This window comes from Ornithorhynchus anatinus, chromosome 2, assembly GCF_004115215.2.
Source record: "Ornithorhynchus anatinus isolate Pmale09 chromosome 2, mOrnAna1.pri.v4, whole genome shotgun sequence".
In the NCBI taxonomy this organism is placed as follows: Eukaryota; Metazoa; Chordata; class Mammalia; order Monotremata; family Ornithorhynchidae; genus Ornithorhynchus; species Ornithorhynchus anatinus.
In genome coordinates this window covers 45,816,462-45,840,953 of record NC_041729.1, presented here as the reverse complement: position 1 = coordinate 45,840,953, position 24,492 = coordinate 45,816,462, and the positions used below count along the sequence as shown (strand labels likewise).

Below are 24,492 nucleotides of genomic sequence, written 5' to 3'. Positions count from 1 at the left end.
AGTGTGAAGTTGTCCATGTTCACACTGGCTTAGTAGTTGGTTCGCTCCTTAGTGGGGCTGGCCGGAAAAGTGAACAAAGCCCAGGTTTAGTCAGCAAGAGAAAAAGATGGTAAGTCTATTTTCCCTTTTCCTTTTCTTTGGATCCCCATGTCCCTACTGGCTTATCCCATAAAAGGGGAGAGGAATTGAGGGAAAATTGGGGTAATTGTAGTTCACCTGTCCCGTGTGGCCTGGCTAACATGGAGGAGAAGAGTGTGGGACTTGACATAACTGAAATTCTTTTTCTTCTTTCTCTCTCTTTCACTGTTTGCAACTGGGGCCTCCATTGCTAGATCCCTTTTGGTTGCCAATATTTTGCACTTTGGAAATGAGTCTTACTCCGCAACAGTATATCAACTTGATCCAGGCAACAGGGGGGCAATAGGCCTCCTCTGTCTCTTTGTTTCCATCTGCTGGCCTGCTCTCCCCAAAAGAGCTTCTAGGGAATCAGCCTTCTTGGCTGGAGAGGTGACGAGTGGGTTTTTAACTTCTTCCACCTGGCTCCTTCACTGTCTACCAGGGTCCCAGCTGACTGGGCACTGCAGAACATTGTATTATGACACCTCATCAGCCAAGAGCATGGCGTTGCTTGTTGCATGTGGACTGGTGGCACTGGTGGTAGCTGGGGGTTGGGGGAGGGGGCTATGCAGCCCGATGGAGGAGAGCTCAAGGAGACAGAATCTGGAGGAACCTTGTTTTGGAGAGGTTTTATCGAAGCAGTACTGATAAGGATGTTTTCACAGTCAGGCAACTACTAGTATCAGGCCCCTAGATCTGCCCACAGTCTGAGGAACCTGTGCCACCCCTGAAATGTCCGCCTTTGTACACATATGCCCGTCTCTGATGTGTCTGCTATTTTAGGCCCCTGGGTTGTCTAGTGCAAAATAACTATGTATTTTTGTTGGTAGGGCTGTTGGTGTTTTGTTTTTTCTCATCCCTCGGTTTTCAAAATTAAATTGGAAAAGAACCTCCCAACTCTTGTTATGCTAATCTGAGAATCGTGTTCAACGATGGCTTACCAAATGGGTTGGGGCACAGTGGTACCTGCTGGCCTTGAAGTCTCAGTCCGTTTCGGTGACCACAGGCGGCCCCCGTTCTCACTGTCGGCTGTTATGTAGTGTTCTCTGCTGGATGCTGGGCACTAGGCATTGAGTGGCTGAGCACAAACTACCACTATTGCAGAAACATGTCCTAATAATAATAGCAGTAATTGTGGCATTTGTTAAGCGCTATGTGCCAAGCACTGATCTAAATTTTGGGGTAGATACAAGGTAATCAGGTCGGACACAGGCCTCTTGGCAGTAGGGCATATCTTTCCCTTCTTAATCACTGGAGGCTGAGCACTGCTCACCTATATCAATCAAAGTTGTTTTTTTATTTATTTTATAGTATTTGTTAAGTGCTTCCTATAGGCCATGCATTAAGTGCTGGGTGAGTCATTAAGTCATGGGTTTTAATCTCAGCTCTTCCAATTGACTGCTGTGTGACCTTGGACAAGTCTCTTCACTTTCCTCTGCCTCAGTTCACTCATCTGTAAAATGGGAATTAAGACTACGAGCCATGTTTCCAACCTGAATATCTTGTATCTCCTCCAGTGCTTAGAACAGTGCCTGACACATAGTAAGCGCTTAACAAAAACCATAATTATTATTATTATTAGATAGCTAATCAGGTTGGGCACAGTCCCTGTCACAGGCTCACAGTCTAAATTCCCATTTTACAGATGAGGCGATTGAGGCGTAGAGAAATTAAGTGACGTGCCCAAGGTCACACAATAGACAAGTGGCAGAGCCGGGATTAGAACCTAAGTCCTTTTGGCTCCCAAACCTGTGTTCTATATACTAGGCCATGCTGCTTTCCTTATTTATTGAGTGCTTACTGCAGAGTATTCATTCATTCATTCAATAGTATTTATTGAGCGCTTACTATGTGCAGAGCACTGTACTAAGCGCTTGGAATGAACAAGTCGGCAACAGATAGAGACAGTCCCTGCCGTTTGACGGGCTTACGGTCTAATCAGGGGAGATGGACAGACAAGAACAATGGCAATAAATAGAGTCGAGGGGAAGAACATCTCGTAAAAACAATGGCAACTAAATAGAATCAAGGCGATGTACAATTCATTAACAAAATAAATAGGGTAATGGAAATATATACAGTTGAGTGGATGAGTACGGTGCTGAGGGGATGGGAAGGGAGAGGGGGAGGAGCAGAGGGAAAGGGGGAAAAGAGGGTTTAGCTGCGGAGAGGTGAAGGGGGGGTGGTAGAGGGAGTAGAGGGAGAAGAGGAGCTCAGTCTGGGAAGGCCTCTTGGAGGAGGTGAGTTTTAAGTAGGGTTTTGAAGAGGGGAAGAGAATCAGTTTGGCGGAGATGAGGAGGGAGGGCGTTCCAGGACCGCGGGAGGACGTGGCCCAGGGGTCGACGGCGGGATGGGCGAGACCAGGGGACGGTGAGGAGGAGGGCGGCGGAGGAGCGGAGCATGCGGGGTGGGTGGTAGAGAGAAGGGAGGAGAGGTAGGAAGGGGCGAGGTGATGTAGAGCCTTGAAGCCTAGAGTGAGGAGTTTTTGTTTGGAGCGGAGGTCGATAGGCAACCACTGGAGTTGTTTAAGAAGGGGAGTGACATGCCCAGATCGTATCTGCAGGAAGATGAGCCGGGCAGCGGAGTGAAGAACAGACTGGAGCGGGGCGAGAGAGGAGGAAGGGAGGTCAGAGAGAAGGCTGACACGGTAGTCTAGCCGTGATATAACGAGAGCCCGTAGCAGTAAGGTAGCCGTTTGGGTGGAGAGGAAAGGGTGGATCTTGGCGATATTGTAAAGGTGAAACCGGCAGGTCTCGGTAACGGATAGGATGCGTGGGGTGAACGAGAGAGACGAGTCAAGGATGACACCGAGATCGCGGGCCCGAGAGACGGGAAGGATGGTCGTGCCATCCACGGTGATAGAGAAGTCTGGGAGACGACCGGGTTTGGGAGGGAAGATGAGGAGCTCAGTCTCGCTCATGTTGAGTTTTAGGTGGCGGGCCGACATCCAGGTGGAGATGCCCCGGAGGCGGGAGGAGATGCGAGCCCGAAGGGAGGGGGAGAGGACGGGGCGGAGATGTAGGTCTGCATGTCATCTGCGTAGAGATGGTAGTCGAAGCCGTGAGAGCGAATGAGTTCACCGAGGGAGTGAGTGTAAATGGAGAACGGAAGAGGGCCGAGAACTGACCCTTGAGGAACTCCAACAGTTAAAGGATGGGAGGGGGAGGAGGCTCCAGCGAAGGAGACCGAGAATGACCGGCCAGAGAGGTGAGAGGAGAACCGGGAGAGGACAGAGTCCGTGAAGCCAAGGTGAGATAAGGTATGGAGGAGGAGGGGATGGTGGACAGTGTCAAAGGCAGCAGAGAGGTCAAGGAGGATTAGAATGGAGTAGGAGCCATTGGATTTGGCAAGAAGGAGGTCACGGGTGACCTTAGAGAGAGCAGTCTCGGTAGAGTGGAGGGGACGGAAGCCAGATTGGAGGGGGTCTAGGAGAGAATGGGAGTTAAGGAATTCTAAGCATCAATTGTAGACGACTCGTTCTAGGATTTTGGAAAGGAAGGGTAGTAGGGAGATAGGGCGATAGCTGGAGGGGGAAGTGGGGTCAAGAGCGGGTTTTTTTAGGATGGGGGAGACGTGGGCATGTTTGAAGGCAGCGGGGAAGGAGCCCTTGGAGATTGAGTGGTTAAAAATAGAAGTTAAGGAAGGGAGGAAGGCAGGGGCGACGGTTTTAATAAGGTGAGAAGGAATGGGGTCCGAGGCGCAGGTGGAGGGGGTGGCACTTGCGAGGAGGGAGGAGATCTCCTCTGAGGATACTGCAGGGAAGGATGGGAAAGTAGGGGAGAGGGTCGGTGGGGGGGAGGGGTGACTTTGGGTATGGTATGTACTAAGTATGGTACTTAGTATGGTATGGTATATGGTATGGTATGGTATGGTACTTAGTATGGTAAGAGTATGGTACTAAGCGCTTGGGTGAGGACAGTTCAAGAGAGTTGGTAGACATTTTCCCTGCCCACAAGGAGTTTACAGTCTAGACGGGTAGACAGTAATATAATTGTCAAGAAACCTGAATAGTTTCCCAATTGTATTTCCATGGTGAAAGTGTGCAAGAATGCAAGAGATTCTTTCTTAAAGACATTCACACTTATAGATGCAGATTCACCTTTGGAAGCCTCATCATAGAACTAAAGATTCCTTAAGTTAAGGAATCAATCAATCATATTTATTGAGTGCTTGCCACATTTAGGACCCTCTAATAAGCATTTCGGAGAGTGCAATATAACAGTATAACAGACACATTCCCTGCCCACAACAAGCTTAAAGTCTAGAGGGGGAGACAGATATTAATATAAATAAAATTACAGATGTGTACATAAGTGCAGTGGGGCTGATGGAAAAAAAAGGAGCAAGTCAGGGTGATGCAGAAGGGGGTGGAAGAAAACGAAAAGAATGCTTAGTTAGGGAAGGCCCCTTGGAGGAGATGTGACTTCAATAAGGCTTTGAAGAGGGGGAGAGTAATGGTCTGTTGGATATGAAGAGGGAAGGTGTTCCAGGCTAGAAGCAGGAAGTGGATGAGATAGACGAGATCGAGGTACAGTGGCAGTGCCAACTATTGGTTGGCATTAGAGGAGCGAAGTGTGCGGGCTGGGTTGTAATCGGAGAGTAGTGAGGTGAGGTACGAGGGGACAGGGTGTTTGAGTGCTCTCAAGCCGTTGGTAAGAAGTTTTTGATGTAGAGATGGTTGGAGAACTACTGGAGGTTCTTGAGGAGTGGGGAAACACACCCTGAACGTTTTAGTAGAAAATTGATCTGAGAATGAAAGAGATGAGCGACCAGAGAGATAGGAATAGAACCAGGAGAGCGTCAGTGAAGCTGAGGTTGGATACTCTTTCCAGGAGAAGGGGGTGGTCGACAGTGTTGAAGAGGTCACTAGGCCAGAGGTCAAGTGGGGGAACTTCCTAGCTCAGTGTGAAGCAAAGGCCAGTGCACTATATTCTCTCTGTTGCAGACTGCGGAAAGAAGAACTCGGTGCCATTTCTTCCTCCTAGTATGGCCAATGAAGAAGATGACCCAATTATACAGGAGGTAAACGTGGACTCGCTGTGGGAGGGGCTCTGAGCTGTCCAGATCTGGCCCTGTGTGTTTGTCCATCTGTCCCCCCAGCCTCAGCTCTCTTGGGGATCCAGCGGAAGGGGGCTGCCTTTCCAGCCTGTGGGTATTTAGATCTGCATAGTTATTCTCCTCCCTCAGGGAGCGGAAGCAGAGGTTCATTAAGGCCAAAATTGGGTTGGGGCCGGACAAGCCATGTGCAGAAAGTCGGTGTACTGGTTCCCCTTCACTTTTCCCCATACAGTACTCTGTTCACTCTCGGGCTCAGAGCTGTGGCTGAGTCGGGTGTAGGAGAGAGGAAACTTTGCCAGCTGCCTCTGCCACCTCCTTTGTGGGGCTGAGTCCTTCATGGGAGGGGTGGTACATGGGGTTTAGGCTCCTCATTCCTTAGGGCAGGAGAAAGACAAGTGGAGAATGAACAGCTTAAAGTGCCCCCTCTTCCACCAACATTCTCATTCTGGACAACTGAAAGCAGAGCGTCTCAGCCTTCTCCGACTGCTGCGTCTCCATCCAAAGGCCTCTCCTCTGCAAACCTGGTGCAAACAGGGGAAAGAGGGCTGCCAGCACGGACCAAGAAGTAGCAGGAGTGGCGCCTGGTGGAAGGCTGAGTTGTGTGATACCAGCGCTCAGGTCTGGGCCAGATGCAGACCAAAAATGGGGCACCTGGAGCCTGACTGGGAAGCCCCAGTTGACAGACCAACCTTTTCACTGAACTCAAGGCTGCAGACCAGAGAGTAGGGAAGAGGAAGGCAGGAACAGGTTGGCTCCCTCAGCTCTCTGGTCCTCCCTTTGCAGTCAAGTTAGTTCTGCTCCTTTTTTCTCCTCAGATTGATGTGTACTTGGCCAAAAGCCTGGCAGAGAAGCTCTACCTATTACAGGTAATAATGGGAGATCCTTGAATGGGGGAGGGGAGTGATCAGGGAAAATGTTTTAACAAAAAATTATAAAATAAACAAAGCATCTTGGGAGAGGCTCCACCACCTTGCTCTTCATTCCAGATTTCCCTTTCTGCCTGTTGCCATCGCTTCCCTCCTCAGTGCCTCCATGTCCTCTGCTGCTCCCTGAGCTGGGACAGACTCTGGCCTCAGAGTTTCAGGAACGGGATGAGGCTCATCTTTATACTGCTGTCTTAAATTAGACCTTAGCAACCACCATATTTCTTTGTTCTGAGGCATCACTGACCCGAAAAGACTACTTCTGTGCATACCCCCAGCACAGTTTGTTTTATTCACTAGGTACTCATTCAAACTCCTGTCAATATAAAAATGCTCTGGGAGTCCTGAGGTAGCCACTGGAGGGGCAAGGAAATCCGGGGGCTCATGTAACTAGCCTCATACAGTGTCCTGTCCGGTAGAGCGTGGCTGATGGTCCTGAGCCTTTGATCGCCTCCTGATAATACTTTTTGTCCCTGGCCTCCCTGGCTTGAGGGCCTGTGTTTATCTCTGACTTTTAGGTGGGAGGAGCAGTAACTGGCCATTCTGTGTCCTGAGAGCCATAGTTAGCCAGGCACAGGGCTTGATGGAAATCAGATAGTAAGCTCCAGAAAATGAAAATTCTGTTCCACCACCTTGGCGCTGAAATTGTTCATCTCCCACCTAAGGATGCGTGTTATTAAGACTCGGTGTCGCATGGCCCCTGGGAGGTTTTGGACTCTGCCCTGACTGGGTCCCCTCTGCCTCCCCCAGCCCAGGCATCCTTTCCCTCCCAGGGCCTGAGATGGGCTTTTCTCCGATGACCTGGTGATCAGTCCCTTTCCTTCTGTAGTATCCGGTCCGGCCAGCTTCGATGACCTATGATGACATCCCTCACTTGTCGGTGAAGATCAAACCAAAGCAGCAAAAGGTTTGACTCAGGCAGTGGGTCCTGGGTGGGTGGTGGATGGGTGGGAGTAGGGGATGGGTGAGGGAGGGAGGAGGAATCCAGCACCTGTGCAGTAATTTGTAGAATGGGGCTGCTCACCTGCTTGTGTCATCATTAATAGTATTTACTGGGCACTCACTGTGTGCAGAGCATTGTACTAGGCATTTGAGAGGTTGGTAGATATGTTCCCTTCCCACGAGGAGCTGGAAACCCTGGCTCCAGCACTGAGGAGCTAAGGTTTCTGGGAACGATTTCTGCTGGACTTACCCTGAACCAGTCTTCCCTAAGACTAGTATTTGGTAAAGTGATTTTGTTGTCTCAAAGTATTTTACCCTGATCTTAGCACTTGTTGATCCTGCTTCTGCCAGAGCATTTTTCTGATTAATCAAGGCCACTCAGTACCTTATCGATTAACCCCTGTATACTCAACCAGTGGTATTTATTGAGCACTTCCAGTGTGCAGAGCATTGTACTTAGCGCTTGGGAGAGGATGATACAATAGTGATGGTAGAAATGATCCCTACCCTCAAGAACCTTCCAACCTAGTTGGGGAGACAGACATTAAATTAAATTATAGATAAGGAAAATGGCAGAATATAATTATATGTACAAGGAGGGTGGGGTGAGTATCAAAGTGCTTAATGGGTGCAGACCTAAGTGCATAGGTGATGCCAAGGGAGGGTGAATAAGGTAGGGAAATGAGAGGTTAGTCAGGGAAGCCTTTTGGAAGAGAGATAGTATTAATAGGGCTTTGAAGATAGGGAGAGTGGTGGTCTGTCACATGTGAAGGGGAAGGGAGTTCCCAATCAGAGGGAGAATGTGAGCGAGGGGTCAGTGGTGAGAGGAAAGAGATCGAGGCATGGTGAGTAGGGTGGTGCTAAAGGAGTGAAGTGTGCAGGCTCAATCAGTCAATCCATCAATGGATAGTATATAGGTACACCTTTCCCTAACCCTCTGCCCTGCTTGAGATGAGCAGGGCATGCCTAAATATGGTTGCTCAGACATCCAGGGTACTTGCGAAGAGTAGTGCTGCTTTATCAGCAGCCAAACGACTTGATATCTTGAACTGCCTACTCGTGTAGGATATTTGCAAGTTCATGTTATGAGGTATGCCTCCTTGAGGAGAATGTATGCTTAAGTTCTTTTTCATTAGCAGTGAAGGTTTATACTTGGCCATCTTTACCCTCTGGCCCAGGACCCCCTTAGCCAACAGCACACATTGTGGGATTCATTTCTTCTCCCATTCCCTTCGTGTGTTACCCTTGCATGTGGATTTGCACCCTTTGTTCACCCCACCCTCAGCCCCACAGCACTTATGTATATATCTGTAACTTATGTATTTATATTAATGCCTGTCCCCCCTCTAGACTACAAGCTAATCTTGGGCAGGGAACATGTTTATCAATTCTTGTGATATTGTACTTCCCAAACAGTACAGTTGTCTGCACTAAATATGTGCTCAGTAAATCTGATTGATTGGTTGGGAATGGGTGCCGCTTGTGGCTGTGGAACAGAATGTTTCTTTCTCCCCTTTGAACCACAGACTCTGTTGTGTCCTCATTAGTTTTTATAATGTTGAGGGATCCCACCTGGTGTAGTCTGTGTCAGTCTTCAAGTGTTGTCGCCACCCTAGCTTCATTTATCAGGCCTCCCTCTGATGATAATAATCATTATGGCATTTGTTAAGCGCTTACTATGTGTCAAGCACTGTACTACGTGTTGGGGTGGATACAAGCAAATTGGGTTGGACACAGTCCCTGTCCCACATGGGGCTCACAATCTTAGTCCCCATTTTATACATGAGGTACAGAGAAGTTAAGTGATTTGCCCAAGGCCACACAGGAGACAAGTAAGTGGTAGAGCTGGGATTAGAACCCATGACTTTCTGACTCCCAGGACAATGCTCTATTCACTGTGCCATGTTGCTTCACATGAGCAATGGGATTTAGAAGGGGTTGGAAAACAGGACATGGCACAAACCAATAGAAATCTAGTTGAGATGCAGTGCTACCAATGAAGTGACAGGGAGGATTTTCAAAGCCCTGGTTGGAAGTAAATCATTAATTTCTTCAACCATTAAACACAAGGCTGAGACACGGGGATCCTTTCTACGACGTTGGAGTAGCTGAAATAGGGGACTAGTGCTTGGCTGCCTGGGTTTATTGATCGTACCGGAATCATTGGCATTTACAGGTGGAATTAGAAATGGCTATCGACACTCTGAATCCCAACTACTGCCGCAGCAAAGGGGAACAGATTGCCCTCAATGTGGACGGAGCCTGTAGCGACGAGACCAGCACTTATTCCTCGTGAGTTTGCTCACCATTTTCGGTTATGAGGGCAGACCCTGGGGGTCCCAAGCTGGAAGGACTACTCCGAGGATTGGTGAATTTCCCTTTTCACCCTAGAAAACAACATCTCCAGATACCTCTCCTTTCCCCTCGTAGTTGACCAGACTGGCAGGGAGGGAGTTGAATCTTGCTATGGAGTAGTTTATTCTGGGCAGAGGCAGGGGAGGGAGTAGAAGCTCTAAGCTTTCACTGGGTTGGGTAGACACCAGGACATCAGTGGGATGCTCTCTCATTCCCACTTGAACCACAAATGCCCTGTTATGTTTGCAGGAAGCTGATGGACAAACAGACCTTCTCCTCTTCCCAGACCACAACCAACACCTCCCGCTATGCAGCCGCCGTCTACAGGAAAGGTGAAATGATTCTCCTTCCCCTTTGCCGAATACTTGGTTGGGTTCTAAGCCTTTGGACCTCGAGATAGAAGAGATTCCATCGACTGCGGGTGGGAATATTGGCCGGGATGCCCAAGGTTCCTGGTTTTGTTTATTTTTTGTTTTTCATTTTTTCTCCCAGTCGGAGTTACCATATTTGCTCACTTAATTGACCCTCTTTTTGCACAGTAAAAATGTAGGTGAGGCATCTGTGTGGGAGATTTAAGAATTAGGTCTGAGAGTAAAGGAGAGAAGAAAAAGAACAGCAGGAAAGGGTGGGAGGGGGTTGCATACAAGGGGCAATCAATGAATTAACTCCCCTTAACTGCTTTATACTGTTTTTACTATTTTCCTCCTTACATGAGCTCCCCCCCACCAAAAAAATTAAACTTTTCTCTTTTAAAAATGGAGGTGGAGGAATTATATGAATAACTGTGGACTGCACCTGTCCCACTCTCCCTAGGAGTTAGTGCTATGTCTGGTACCAATAGCTTTAAACCCCCTTCTACTTCTCCATTTGGACTTTTTAAATATGCCACTTCTAAAATTCCCTTGGCAAGCAGGATCATGAGTGGTCAGGGCACATTTTAAGTTTAGGAGGCCTTTCCTGAAAGCTGAGCAGGGGAGGAGGGATGCTGTGCCTGGTTACCAGCAGGTGCAGATTTGGAGAGATCAGCCTGGAGGTGAACCGAAGGAGGTATTTCTTGAGCGCTTCCTGTGTGCAGAGGACCATACTAAGTGCTTGGGAGAGCACAGTAAAACTGTGCTCTTTCTTCGTTTGCCAGGTGAGCTCCACCTGACACCCCTTCATGGCATCCTGCAGCTGCGGCCCAGCTTCTCCTACTTGGATAAGGCTGATGCCAAACACCGGGAGAGAGAAGCTGCTAATGAAGGTGAGTCCCTCCCTGGGCCGGCATGAGGAACTGAGCACTGCAGAGTGGCAGAAAAGAGCTCTCACCACCCACTGCTTTGTGGGTGGAGGCTGAAACCACTGAGTGGAGGGCAGTGGGTGCTCAGTATTAACTCCTTAAGATCAGTCTCAATTATTCGGCAATTCCTTAATCAGCTGTGGATCCCCAACTCCTTGAGTTTCTTCTCTCTATCGCCTTCCTCTTTTTGGGTCATTTAGTTGTTCCCAGTTCAACCCCTGAAGGAAAGGCAGGGGATAGCTAGTTGGCTTTGCTCTTTATTAGCAGCTCTAGTAAAAGATTTGGTTGGGAAGGGATATGTGCATCTCCAATTATCCATGCTCCCTTGCCTTCCCAGAAAATTAACGGGAGGCTAAGGTGATTATATTTTAAGTATCAACTGCTAAGAGCATAGACTGATGCCTCTCTGTTTGAATACTAATTGCACAAATGAAATGAAAAACCCTTGGAGGTGTCATTGTGATAATATCCCCCTTGTGCTTATGGTTGGGAGGTGGTGGGGATTTTTGGAAGGTTTGGGAGGGCTCCTTGCTCACTGGGTACCTGAGGGTGACCTGGAAGTAGGGCAGTGCTGGAGCCAAGGACATGATGATGGTTCTTCTGCCTGTCATTCTACTGTTGGCAAGGAGTCAGCTCCTCCTTTGGGGGCTCTTTCTTTTGCAGCTGGGGATTCTTCCCAGGATGAAGCTGAAGAGGATGTTAAACAAATCACGGTAAGACCTAAACTCCCAGCCTGGAGGTCCAACCCACTGAGTGGTTGTCATTAAGGGCCTCACCACAAAGTCAGGGGTGGCACCCCAGATTCCTTGAGAAGCGGGCACCGGATACTCGCCCAGCCCCTTTAACTGTTCCAGTGTATGTTCCAGTATCCAAAAAGGAAGGTGGTCCAACTGGAGCTGAGTGGGTGTTGGGGAGAAGAGGGTGTGGGGGGCGGTAGTTTGGTCAGCAGGGGGTTGACTAGGGCGAAATGAGGCTGGAGTCCTGGTTTCATTCTCTCCTCCACTACTGACATGGGGGAGCGGCTTAACCTCTCTGGACCTCAGTTTTTGGACAAGAGGTTGTGTAGAATCCCGAGTTAGTGAGGTTGTCCTGGGAAACTTCAAACTGAGTTGAGTGTAGGCTCCCCCCTTCTCCGTTGTAGGTTCGTTTTTCCCGCCCGGAATCTGAGCAGGCTCGCCAGCGGCGTGTCCAGTCCTACGAGTTCCTGCAAAAGAAGCATGCAGAGGAGCCATGGGTGCACCTGCACTACTATGGCAGGAGGGTGAGGCTGCCCGGAGAAGCCGGGAGGGTGGAGGAGCTGACTGGCAATCAGCCTGGCTATAGGGCTCAGAGGCTCTCTCTTCTGTTGTTCCTCCTCAGGACAGTCGCTCTGAGCATGAACGTCAGTACCTGCTGTGCCAGGGTCCCGGAATGTCGGAGAACACCGAGCTCATCAAGTCTCCCAGGTGAGAGCACCCCTCCCACACTGGTGCTTTCACTAAGAATACGGTCTAATGTGGGAGGGGAGAAGCCTAGGCATGGGAGTCATCAAGGGTAAAATCGACCACCTATCCACAGCCATCCCCTTCCTACCCTTCAGCCCAACTATTTCAGGGGTCCCAGCTATGGGTAAATGACTCCAAAGGGCCTGGAAAAGTTCATCTCTGTCCTTATGGGCATATGAAGATCTTCCAGAGAAATTTTCTTTACCAGAATGTTGACCAGATCTGGAGAAGTGGCAGATAGGAATGTTGGTTCATTATTGACTAAGATGGCCTCAACGTGAAGTCCTGTGGCCTAATATTCCTTAAATGCAATCAGTCGATCACATTTATTGAGCACCTGCTGTGTGCAGAACACCACTAAGTGCTTAGGAGCAGCGTGGCTCAGTGGAAAGAGCCTGGGCTTGGGAGTCAGTTCATGGGTTCAAATCCCGGCTCTGCCACTTGTCAGCTGTGTGACTGTGGGCAAGTCACTTCTCTGTGCCTCAGTTACCTCATCTGTAAAATGGGGATTAACTGTAAGCCTCACGTGGGACAACCTGATTACCCCATATTTACTCCAGCGCTTAGGACAGTGGTCTAGTAAGCGCTTAACAAATACCAACATTATTATAATATAACAAAGTCGGTAAACACATCCCCTGCCCATACCCACTTGCTGCTCTCTGACCCGATTAGGACTCTCATGTCCTCCCGTTGAACAGCCAACTCAGTTCCTTTGAATTTGCAAAGGAGCGGTGGGGTGTGAGGTGGGAGAAGGAAATGGGGAGGAAGGATTAGGTGAGGAAAGTGTGGGAAAAATGTCTTTCGGTTTTTTATTCTGTGACCCTCCTATTTCCAGTGAGTACCTAATGATGCTGATGCCGCCAAGCATGGAGGAAGAGAAGTGAGTGTCCCTCTTTGATCCCCTCCTCCCTCTCCTTCTCCCAGCCTTTGCCTACTGACTTATTTTAAACCTCTAGCTGCCTGCAGCTCATTGTATCTGATTCCTCTTTTATTTTAGAGACAAACCTGTGTCTCCCAGCAATGTTCTGTCCATGGCCCAGCTGAGGACGCTCCCTCTTGCTGACCAGATTAAGATCCTCATGAAGAATGGTGCGTGTCCACCTAGGAGGTCACTCAGGGCCCTTATTTCTCCAGGGTGGAGGGCAGGGTAGGGGGTTTGACACTCTGCTGTTTGGAGCTGGGAATTTGAGTTGGACAATCCTCTTCTCACCTTGCTGCCTTCCCCTCAAGGGACCGTGGACAACTCACTAAACATCTGTGCCTCAATTTACTCATCTGGGCACCTGACTTGCCTCGCCCTTGCACTGTGAGCCTGTATGCATCAGGAACTGTGTCCTGTCTGATCAGTCAGTTGTATTTATTAAGTGCTCATGGTATGCAGAGTACTATACTAAGCGCTTGGGAGAGTACAGTGCAACAGGGTTGATAGACACATTGCCTGCCCACAACGAGCTCACAGACTTCCTGATCATTTAGTTTCTGCTCCAGTACTTGGCATAATAAGTGCTTAATACCAGTATTATTATCATAATTCTTGGAAACGTCTTGGACTGTCCACTGCAAAGATTTCAGGAGGTCTTTTCCCTTCCCCTCAGCCTTCCTTGAGCTTTGGTGACCCTCCTCCAGTCACTATTCAATTTCTCCAGGACCCAGAAGATCAGGGTCTCTGTTAGTAGGTGGGAGAGAAGAAATGCAGAAGGGGAATACCAAGAAACTTTGCATCTTTCTGCAGAAAGCAAATGTAAAGTTTTAACTGCAGCTATTCAAGAATAGGAGGCACTGATCTGGGCAACTATTTTTTGCAGGGGTCTGTGCCCTCTGCCCTCCTCAATGCCCCTCACCATGACCTATCACCCTCAGTGAATGCTAGCTGGGGGAAATCACCATCCATACCCTCTCAGGGAAAGGAGAAGAGAGGGTGAGGTCAGACCTGCAGCCCAGGATGGTAAAAAGGGGTTGGTCTCAAGTGTTTGGTGGCTCATCCCATGTGTTTCTGCTCCCACCACCCCTCCCCTACCCCTGCAGTGAAAGTCATGCCGTTTGCCAACCTAATGAGTCTTCTGGGGGCCGGGACTGACTCCACAGCCGTTCTCCGCTGCATCCAGCAGGTGGCCATGTTAGTTCAGGGAAACTGGGTAGTGAAGAGGTAAGTGTTTTAATTTGTCATGACTTTGAAGGTTGGCTAGGTACAACTGAGGAAAATCTCCCTTGCCCTCATCATTCAGGCAAGAAAAGTAGGAAGAATTGTCTTGTAACTGAAGGGGGGATGTGGACATGTGGGTGGAATAGGGGACCAGCCCCGAAGGTTCTAGACTCCTGTATCTCAACCCCAAACCTAGTCAGATATCATCATCATCATCATGGTATTTACTGAGTGCTCACTGTGTGCAGAGCATGGTACTAAGCTCTTGGGAGAGTACAGTACAACAGAATTGGTGGACACATTCCGTGCCCAAAATGAGTTTAGCCATGACAAGCTCTGCTGCTCAGATTCTCAAATTGACCCAGCCAGGCCTAGGCCCTTTATTTATTCATTCATTCAATCGTTTTTATTGAGTGGTTACTATGTGTAGAGCACTGTACTAAGCACTTGGGATGTGCAATTCGGCAACAGAGAGAGACAATCCCTGCCAAACAGTGGGCTCATGAGCGGAAACGGGGCTGGGAGTAAGATAAATGAGTGAGTTGCCTAAAGTAAGGCTGTAAACCATTAAGCAGTTAAATGGTTAACCAATAATCATTCATATTATCGTTTGATACCTGGTCCCTGACTGTTGGAAGTAGGGAAGCCACATCACTCTGTGCAGCCCTCCACTCTCCCCCCGCCACCTCAGTGTGCATGGCAGGGGTGTTGGGACTTTGGGGCAGGCAGCAGTGAGGCTGCTTCTGGTAAAGGATTCTGGAGGAGGAGAACTGAGGTGGCTGGTGAAGATGGTTATTTGGGAATTGTTTGGCAGTTAATGGATATCATTTTAAAACATAAACTTACCCCTCTAAATAGTATTTATCCCTGAAGTCATTCCTGACTAAATTCAGGACTGTGGGCTTTAACTCTGACTTGCTGCTGCTTGTTAGAGTGGTCTAGTGAGTCAAAAGTTTGGGATAGGTCTATGTTTGCTCCATCTGGTTGGCCCTGTCATCTTTTGAGGGGAGGAATCCTAAAACCAGGCTTGTCTCCCTTATGCCCCAACCTAAGCCCTCTTGAGCATTGCAAGTGCTGTGCCTGTCTCCCAGACATTCATTAAATGCTGTTGATGATGGTGAGCACCACCCTTCCAGGGGAATAGCCACTGTTGGAAATGGTGCTGCTCCTGGTGACAGGGGAGACCTGTTGGACTTCCCAAACCACAGGTCAGGCTCCAACCTTCTGGTCCTAGCAGTGACCTGCTCAGGGAGGCTGGGAGAAGGGGTGAGGGAGGAGCACTCCAGCTGCCAGCCCCCACTCACCAACTGTATTGTAACCATGGCTCCCAGGGCCCCAGAGACTTGCTCTGTGAGGGGCAGGGTGCTCTTCCATAAGAGGCAGAGAATGAGACTGTGCCCTGGGCTGGGATTGGGGTTTCCGCCCTCCAGGTTGGTCATTAGCTGTAACTAGGTGTAGAATTTGGGAAGGAGGATTGCATGTGTCTGAGGGCTCTGAGCTGTGTTAGAATAGGAGATTGTGATGTTGCCTGTGGTTATCTCTGTTCCTTACCAGCTCAGATCACATTTAACATGCTGTCTGTCTCACTGGCAGTGATATCCTCTACCCGAAGGACTCCTCAAGTCCGCACAGTGGCGTCCCGGCGGAAGTACTATGCAGGGGCCGGGACTTTGTGGTAAGATTCAGAATTAAAGCACCATGAAGAGGTCTCCAGGCCAGTCTCCTTTCCTAAGCCCCCATTTGTTGCTTGCTGCTCCTGAAAAAGTTGGGAGTTGCTTTCTCCCGTTGCCCCAAGACAATCATCAGCATGGCCTAATGGAAAGAGTAAGGTCTGGGAGTCAGCAGTCCTGGGTTCTAGTCCTAGCTCCACCACTTGCCTGCTCTGTGGCCTTGGGCAAGTCACTTAACTTCTCTGACCCTCATTTTACTCATCTTTAAAATGAAGATAAGATACCTGTTCTTCCCCCTCATACTTATATGCCCCATATGGGACCGGCACTCAGATCCCATTACACTGTTTGCTATCTGTGTTTAGCACAGTGTTTGGCACATTGTAAGCACTTAATAAATGCATAATGACGATAGTCTGGTGCTAAACCAGGGAAAATCCAGGGAAAAAGCACCTTATCCCCATCCACTTCTTCCCCAACAACAACAGCAACAAAAGAAAATTGTTTTTTTTCTGACCGCTGTCATTTGAGGACCTCCCCTTCCCTTGTTTCTCTGGGTTAACTATCGCGGCCTGATAAGCAGGGGTGGTGACACCGTTTATGATATTTAAGATGATACTTAAGATGTCTTTAAACAGAAAGGATCTTGAGGGGTTGCATTCCAGTGCACGATCAGGGAGCAGGAACACCTCTCCAACCCCCATGTCTTGTGCCCCAGCTGGGAAGGACCTCTCAGGAGCTCTGGCCCTAGGAGTGGCTTCCCCAGTCAAATCCTATTCTTTCCCTCCCCCAGATGTGGAAGTTCACACAAAGCCGCTGGGTGGTGAGGAAGGAGGTGGCAACGGTTACAAAAGTGAGTGCAAATCCCTACTCATCTGAGGTGGTTGAGGGTGGGGGAAGGGACGGAGGGTGGGGCGGGTGTAGGGCCCACCTTCCTTGTACCCTCCCCTCCCAAACCCTAGATCTCCAGGGGAGAGTGTGGGCCCGAGTGGCTGGAGCTCATTAAAGAAGTTTTCTAGCCAGGAAGCAGAAGATGTTTATTTTTATTTACTGTCTGGATCCTCCACTGGATCGTGAACTACCTAAGCGCCGGAATCATGTTTTGTCTGTTCTGTTGAACTCTCTCAACTGATTAGCACAGTGTTCTGAGCCCAGTTCATCAAATGTGATTTACTGATTAGTGAGCTGCCTTACCTTGGTCAGCTGAGGGTAAATGCCCTACAGAGTTGATCTGAAAACTGTTGCGGGGGTGAAGGGAGAGGGTCTGGCTATCTTCTTACTTTTACACCCTGGACAGATTCAGTTACTTAATCTGGAGGAAAGGGTCTGCTACCAGTCCACTGAAAGGTGTTCAGTTTAAGGAATGAAATTTACCTGGTGGGGCAGTTATAGGTTGAACACGGGGCTCAAATGGGTAGGGAGACCTGCTATTTGTGAGCTGACGAGGTTTGGCTCTACTCAGTTGTGGTGACTCAGGCTCACAGCTCCTTCTGGCTTCTCTGCTCTCTCTCGTCCTCCTCTCCTCCCATCCCTTAGCTCTGTCCAGAAGACGTGAAGGATTTCCTGGAGCACATGTCGGTTGTGAGGATCAATAAAGGCTGGGAGTTCCTGCTGCCGTATGATGAGGACTTCATTAAAAAGCACCCAGACGTGGTCCAGAGGCAATATATGCTGTGGATGGGCATCCAGGCGAAGTAAGAGGTTGGCCCAGTGGCCAGGGTTTGGGGAGAGGCACGGACAGGATGGGAGGGTGGCAGATGGGAAAGAACACTGAGCTTCACATTTTAAACTTTTAAACTCGTAAATATCTTAAACTTGAACTTGAGGAGCAGCATGGCCTAGTAAATAGAGCACAGTCATGGGAATCAACACAGTCCTGTGTTTTAATCCCGGCTTCGCCACTTGTTCACTGTGTGACCTTGGAAATCATTTACTTTCTGTGCCTGTTACCTCATTTGTAAAATGGGGATTAAGAATGTGTGTCCCATGTGGGACTTGGACTGCATCCAACCTGATTACTTTGTATCTACCCAGTGCTTAGAACCAGTGCCTGGCACTGGCACTCTAGACTGTAACCTCGTTATGGACAGGGAATGTATCTGCTAATTCTGCTGTATTGTACTCTGCCAAGCTCTTAGTACAGTGCTCTGCACATAGTAAGCACTCAATAAATATGATTGATTCATAGTAAGCACTCAACAAATACCATTTAAACCACCCCCCGCCCCCCTGAACTCCAGGATCTTATCTTGGGGCTCTGGTGCTGATTGGGGGCAGAAGGATATTGTGTGTGTGTGTGTTTGTACACATGTATGTGTGGCGCCTCAGTGTTTGCTAACATCAGTGGAGGAGGCCTCAAACTCTATGAATTAGCCACCAGGACTCTGGGGAAGAAACAAGGATTTGCTAGAGAGGGCCAGAGGGGATGTGGAAAATCTAGACTTCACAGGACTGTGTTTGGTGCTGCTCTTGTTTCAGATTAGAAAAAGTCTACAGTCTAATAAAAGAAAACATGCCAAAGAAACCTGATGGACAGTCAGGTAAGTGTCCATCCCTGTCCCCTCCTCTCAGCCCCCTCTCATTGGATTCTGGCTGAGGAGGGCTAGACGGGGCCTGTTGGCCTGTTCGCTGGAGACTCCGCTTGGCCTTGGAACCTAGGATGTAGGAGAGACGCTTGACTTACTGAATCCTTGCTTGTATCTCAGCTGCTGATTTGGCCTGGGGCCAGGCTAAAGTCTTGAGGAGCACAAAAGAGTTTTGACACATGAACGTAGGAGTAAAATTCAATTCCCCATGGGCCAGACCCTTGAGGTTCAGTGGGCAGGGGCGTTCTAGCCAGGGCCTCAGCCAGCCACATGGCAGACTCAACTGAACAGCTGGGTGTGCCCTAGGTGAGGTCTTTCCTTCCCACCGGCCCACCATATCGGGGAGTTGTGGCCCTGATTCATTGCTACTGCTGCTAAACCAGCTCTACTGCCTTGGTGGGAGAGACCTTGGATCTTGGAAGGTGGAGGTGAGTGGAAGCCCGGAGCCTTTGGAAGGCTAATTCAGAGGCTCTGACCATTGGAATTGTTTCAGGGAGCTCCCGGAGCCCACTGGATCTTGATTTCCATGGTCCCGTGTGCCCCATTTGCCTGATCTCTGGAGGGAGGCAGCAGTGTTGTGGTCCTTCCACCTTTCCCGGAGCAGGTCCATTTCCTCTGGCCCACTGCTCTCCTCTGGGCCTATCTGTAATCCCCCACGTAGTCGGGGGCCGGGAAGATCACCACTCAGGATTGAGTGGTATTCTTCTGCCCCTTCCATTCAAGCCATGCTACCCTTTCTTCCCACAGTGCCCTCAGTGCTGGTGTCTGGGGACCAGCGGGTCCAGGCAGCCAAGGCGAAGGCCCAGCAGAACCACGTACTGCTGGAGCAGACGCTGCAGCGGCGGAAGGAGGAACTCTGGTCCACTCCGGCCCCACCTGGTGTGCGGATCAAGGAGGAACCCAAGAGTGAGGAGGAAGACGAGGAGGAGCCCATGGACACTTCAGCCTGCGACGGCCTCAACAATGGGTTGGCCAACGGGGTGCACCCCGGGAGGGCCGGAAGTGAGATGCTGAATGGGCATCCTCCGGGGGGCTGCGGCGAGACCGCCGTGGCGCGGGAACTGAGGGCCTTCGTGGTAGCCACGTTTCAGAGACAGTTTGTGCTCACGTTGAGTGAGTTGAAACGCCTCTTCAATTTGCACTTGGCCAGCCTGCCCCCTGGGCACATGCTATTCAGTGGCATCTCGGACAGGATGCTGCAGGACACGGTTTTGGATACTGGCTGCAAGCAAATTTTGGTGCCTGTAAGTACCTGGTGGCTGGAGAAGGGTGGGTGGGTGGGAAGGGGGCCTGGTGTCAGTTGTACTTATTGAGCACTTACTGTGTGCAGAGCACTGTACTAAGCGCTTGGGAGAGTACACTGTCACAGTAGAACAGACACATTCCCTGCCCTCGAGTGTGGACTCAGACCATATCCTTCGTAGGCAAGCAGACACTCTGAAGGGGCCACTGTTAGTCAGAATGCACTCTAGGCCTCTATGATCTCAACCTGGATTGATTGAAGCTTGGTTGCCCTCTCCCCACTCCGCAAGTAGCCAAGCTCCTTTGCTCCTGGCTTGGATTCTTTCTTCTCCTTTACAATCCAAACTTCTGCAAGCCCTGGTGAGTGGCCCTTAACAAAAATGATAAAAATAAAAAAAGGTAGTATTTAAGTGCTTACTATGTACCAGCCACTGAACTAACAACTGGGACATATACAAGATAATCAGCTCAGATACAGTCCCTGTCCTACATGGGGTTCACAGTCTAAGAGAGAGAATAGGTATTGAATTCCCCATTTTGCAGATGAGGAAACTGAGGCATAAAGAAGTTAACTGATTTGCCAAAGGTCACACAGCAGGCAGGTGGTGGTGGTGCCGGGATTAGGAGTCAGGTTCTATGACTCCCAGGTCTGTCCTCTCCCCATCGGGCCATGCTACAAACCTAGTAGCTTTAGGGACTTGTCCACTGTTCAGTTTTCATCCCCGAGTTTTCTGCTTTCCTTAAACTGACTGGAGCAGTATTCTGCTGAAACTAGCAACCTTGGGACCGTTAACTCTTGCCCTTTTTCTCCATTTTCAGATATTTTAGCTGTTGATTTTTAGTAGGGGTTTGAAACTCGAGTTCTGGGTGGGTAGATACCTTGGTAGCTGCTTTTCTTGTACCCCTCCACCCAGCAGTCCACTTATCACTTAATTGAGGTGGGCTTCCTGGAGGAGATGTCCTTTGATTAAGAGTTTCTAAACACAGTGGCTGGGGTCTTGTCCTGGGAGAGAGAGGAACGTGGCCTAGTGGAAAGAGCACAGGCCTAGGAGTAAGAGGACTTGGGTTTTAATTCTGACTGCCATTTGCCTACTTTGTGGCCTTGGGCAAATCACTGAACTTTTCCTGTACTTTAGTTTCCTCATTTGCATAGTGGAGATTCATAAATACCTGTTCTCTGTCCTGCTTCCAGCCCCATGTGGGTCAGGTTCTGTGTCCAACCTAGTGATTTATCCCAGGGCTTGGCACATAGTCAGCACATTACAAATACACTTATTAATAGAAGGGCTCCTCAGGATTGGAGGCAGCCTGGGGCTTAAGGAGGCTACCTTGAATCAGCTATGACTACTTTGCTCCTCAACCATCTCCTGACTTGCCATGCCAATGTAGAGCACTGAGAGCCTGGAGTTCCCGCTCTGGTGGCCTGACACCCTTCTTACCCCAGGCACTGCACTGCCAAGGCATCCAGAGATTCTGTTTGGCACTCATGAGTTCAGCCACACCCAATGTAGGTGAGGAATAAAAAAGTGAAGCCCAGCAGCCCCAGGGCAGGGAACTTCTGGGCCACCTTGGGACTACTCTCTGTGGCCCTGTCTGGGTTTGGAGCAGGGATTGTAGGCCTGGATGAATTTAGTGAAGAAAGTGTTGAGGAGTCCTTCCTCCAGAAGTCTGGATGGGCACTGCCTTCCACCTGTACCTCCCACTTGGTGGATCTGGGGTATTGGTTCAGCCCGCTGCCTGGGCTCATTTAAACCTGTTTTCCCAGCAGCTTCAAGTCAACCCTGGGAGTTGGGTTTGACTTTTCCAAATCCCCAATTCTCCCCATCATCTCCAAGGAGCTAAAACTGCTGAGTGGCCAGTTGTCAGTAGAGGAGGATGGAACAGCTGCTGGGAAGCTGCACCAGAAGCTTCATCCCCCCATGGGGACGGGAAGAAGAGTTTGCTAGTTGAATGCCCAGATCCCGTGAGAAGTCTGAACCTCACCCTACTCCCCTTACCTCTCCTCTCGCCCACAACCCGCCTCCCCTCAGATGGCAGGCTGTTTGAACCAATATCCTTGTCTGTGCTCTCCCTTTGTGGTTTCATTCTCAGTACCTCAAGGGGGAGGTGAGCAAGTGTACAGAGTAAAACGGGCATTGTGCTTTGACTGGGTGGGGCCAAGGGTATGATGATTTTGGGTGCTGACTAGGAGCACCCAATGGAAAGATGGATTATACAGATATGCTGTTAGTGGCAGGGTTCACCCTCCAGGTTTCTTCTCTTACTCTTGCCCTTAAATGGAGCCATTTGGGTTAATCTTGTGAGGGAGAGCTTGAGCTCACTTTTTGTTGGTTAGTTTCCCCCACAGACTGCTGCTTCCCCTGACGAACAGAAGGTCTTTGCACTCTGGGAGTCCGGAGACATGAATGACCAGGTAAAGGGACCAGCCTCAGCTGTCTTCAATATTGGGGATTTTGCAGGGGGAGGGTGTGCGGGCTGGAGAAGCAGCATGGCCCAGTGGATAGAGCATAGGCCTGAGAGTTAGAAGGACCAGGAATCTAATCCCGACTTCACCACTTGTCTGCTGTGTCACCTCGGGCAGTTAACTTCTCTGTGCCTCAGTTACCTCATCTGTAAAATGGTGATTAAAACTGGGAGCCCCATGTGGGACAGGTAACTGTGTCCAACGTGATTATTTGTATCTACCCCAGCGCTTAGAACAGTGCTTGACACATAGTAAGTGCTTAGCAAATACCTTTATTGTTATTATTATCATCATTATGGCCGGAGCCATAGATCCAGAGCTGGAGCTGGATCCCTCCCCATGGGCTCACAGTGGGCTCACAGTCTAGAAGGGGGTGTGAGCATGTCTCAGTGCAGAATTCAAGTTTGGAAGACTGGTTTGGTAGTCTCAGGTTGAAACCACCCACATCAAACCATCACCATTTTCATGGGGTAACCCTATCTTCATTGCTTGAATACCTTGGGGCAGGCAGTGGTGGTGTTTGAGTGGAAGAATCACTGGAAATGGTTTGTCTCTATAATTGTTTTTCCATGCTAGCAAGACTACTGTTTCTCTTTCCCCCATCTTCATGTATTCTGCCAAGTCCCAGACAAGGGTGATGGTATGAAGGAAGAAACAACGGTATTCCATCCTTCTCCCTTTTGACAGAGCTGACAGTGTCCACAGGCTGGAAGGGGGACTGGGTGAAAGGTGTTTTGTTTTTCCTTTCTCCTCCCTGGCATAAAGCAGCTTTAAGGGGGTGTGATTGGCAGTAGCCATGATGGCGCCTCCCATAAATCTGATTTTGCTTTAGGCAAACTAAGCAGAAATACCTGTTCCCTTCTCTGATTAGGCAGATCAGAGAAGTACTTTTCATTCTCTTCCTGACCCTCTATCTCTCTCTTGCCTCATAACTCATATCCTTCTGTAACCCCCTCCCTTCTTGTGCACCTCTATTCCTCTTCCTGCCACATCCTTTCTCCTCCAGTTCTCAAATCGTTTCCCTAAACTCCACTGTCTGCTTCTCAGCTTCCAGATCCCTTCTTTTTGCACCCCTTCTTTTGCTCATGCCTGTCTCATTTGCCATTTCTTCCCCTCTTGGTTCTTCCACTTGGTCAGTCAGGGTACAACTCCCCCCAGCCCTCACCACCCCCAAGACCAAAATGACCCAGGAGCCCAGCCAGCTCATCATTTTATTTTGTTAATGAGAAGTACATCCCCTTGATTCTATTTATTGCTATTATTTTTGTCTGTCTCCCCCGATTAGACTGTAAGCCCATCAATGGGCAGGGATTGTCTCTATCTGTTGCTGAATTGTACATTCCAAGCGCTTAGTACAGTGCTCTGCACATAGTAAGTGCTCAGTAAATACTATTGAATGAATTTTGTACATACAAATGACAGCTTAGCCAGGTTTCCCAATGTTGTTTTTCTGCTTTTGTCTAGCATCGACAGGTTTTGCTTGAGATCTTTTCCAAAAACTACCGAGTACGTCGGAATCTGATCCAGGCCCGACTGAATCAGGAGTGTGGAGAGGATCTTAGCAAACAGGAGGTGGATAAAGTGTTAAAGGTAAGGAGTGTGGCCTAGTGGATAGAGAATGGGCTTGGAGTCGGAAGGACCTGGGTTCTAATCTTGGCTCTGCCACTTTTCTGCTGTGACCTTGGGCAAGTCATTTCACTTCTCTCTGCCTCAGGTACATCTGTAAAATGGGGATTAAGATTGTGAGTCCCATATGGCATAGGGACTGTGTCCAAACTTATTAACTTGTATCTACCCCAGCACTTAGAACAGTGCCTCGCATATAGTAAGCACTTAGCAAATATCATAAACAAGGCAAACAGCAAACAATCTGGTGTTTTTTTTAATCCTCTGGAGTCACTCCTCAGGGTTGACTGACACTTAAAATTATTTCTAAGGTACATTTTATTGGTTTCTCCCCAAAGTAGCACTTGAAGCTACAATTCACAATAGCAGTGTTTCCTTGGTCACTGGGTAGGTGGAATGTTTATCATTTTTGCCTGGGATCGAGTTGGATTTCTTGGTTTCGCTATTTAGCTAGAGTAACCACTCTCCAGAAGGAAAGAGGAATCGAAAATATGCTTGCATTAGAAGCATTCCTTTTTCTATTCTGTTAATTTCTAAAACCAGACTCCCAAAGAAATTTCGAGGAGCAAGTCAAAGTAGAATAATGTAAGCATAGGACTTT

General features: G+C 49.1%; 1 protein-coding gene across 5 annotated transcripts in view; it reads left to right on the top strand.

The window, feature by feature from the left end:
- The window catches only part of POLR3E (RNA polymerase III subunit E), a 32,860-nt gene that overhangs the window by 6,828 nt on the left and 1,540 nt on the right, over positions 1–24,492 (top strand). For 2 of the 5 annotated variants that reach the window (XM_007669300.3, XM_001507087.4), the window contains exons 2-20: positions 5,063–5,139; positions 5,991–6,041; positions 6,928–7,005; positions 9,217–9,332; positions 9,645–9,727; positions 10,531–10,638; positions 11,338–11,387; positions 11,816–11,935; positions 12,034–12,119; positions 12,997–13,041; positions 13,159–13,250; positions 14,187–14,307; positions 15,898–15,979; positions 16,768–16,827; positions 17,511–17,668; positions 18,453–18,514; positions 19,307–19,803; positions 22,137–22,214; positions 23,730–23,855. In XM_007669300.3, coding sequence (XP_007667490.2) covers positions 5,104–5,139; positions 5,991–6,041; positions 6,928–7,005; positions 9,217–9,332; positions 9,645–9,727; positions 10,531–10,638; positions 11,338–11,387; positions 11,816–11,935; positions 12,034–12,119; positions 12,997–13,041; positions 13,159–13,250; positions 14,187–14,307; positions 15,898–15,979; positions 16,768–16,827; positions 17,511–17,668; positions 18,453–18,514; positions 19,307–19,803; positions 22,137–22,214; positions 23,730–23,855 — 2,049 coding nt within the window. In that variant the 5' untranslated portion in view covers positions 5,063–5,103. Of the gene's footprint in view, positions 1–5; positions 110–5,062; positions 5,140–5,990; positions 6,042–6,848; positions 7,006–9,216; positions 9,333–9,644; positions 9,728–10,530; positions 10,639–11,337; positions 11,388–11,815; positions 11,936–12,033; positions 12,120–12,996; positions 13,042–13,158; positions 13,251–14,186; positions 14,308–15,897; positions 15,980–16,767; positions 16,828–17,510; positions 17,669–18,452; positions 18,515–19,306; positions 19,804–22,136; positions 22,215–23,729; positions 23,856–24,492 lie in introns of those variants that run through there. The other 3 variants (XM_029051224.2, XM_039911093.1, XM_039911092.1) reach the window with 3 other exon arrangements.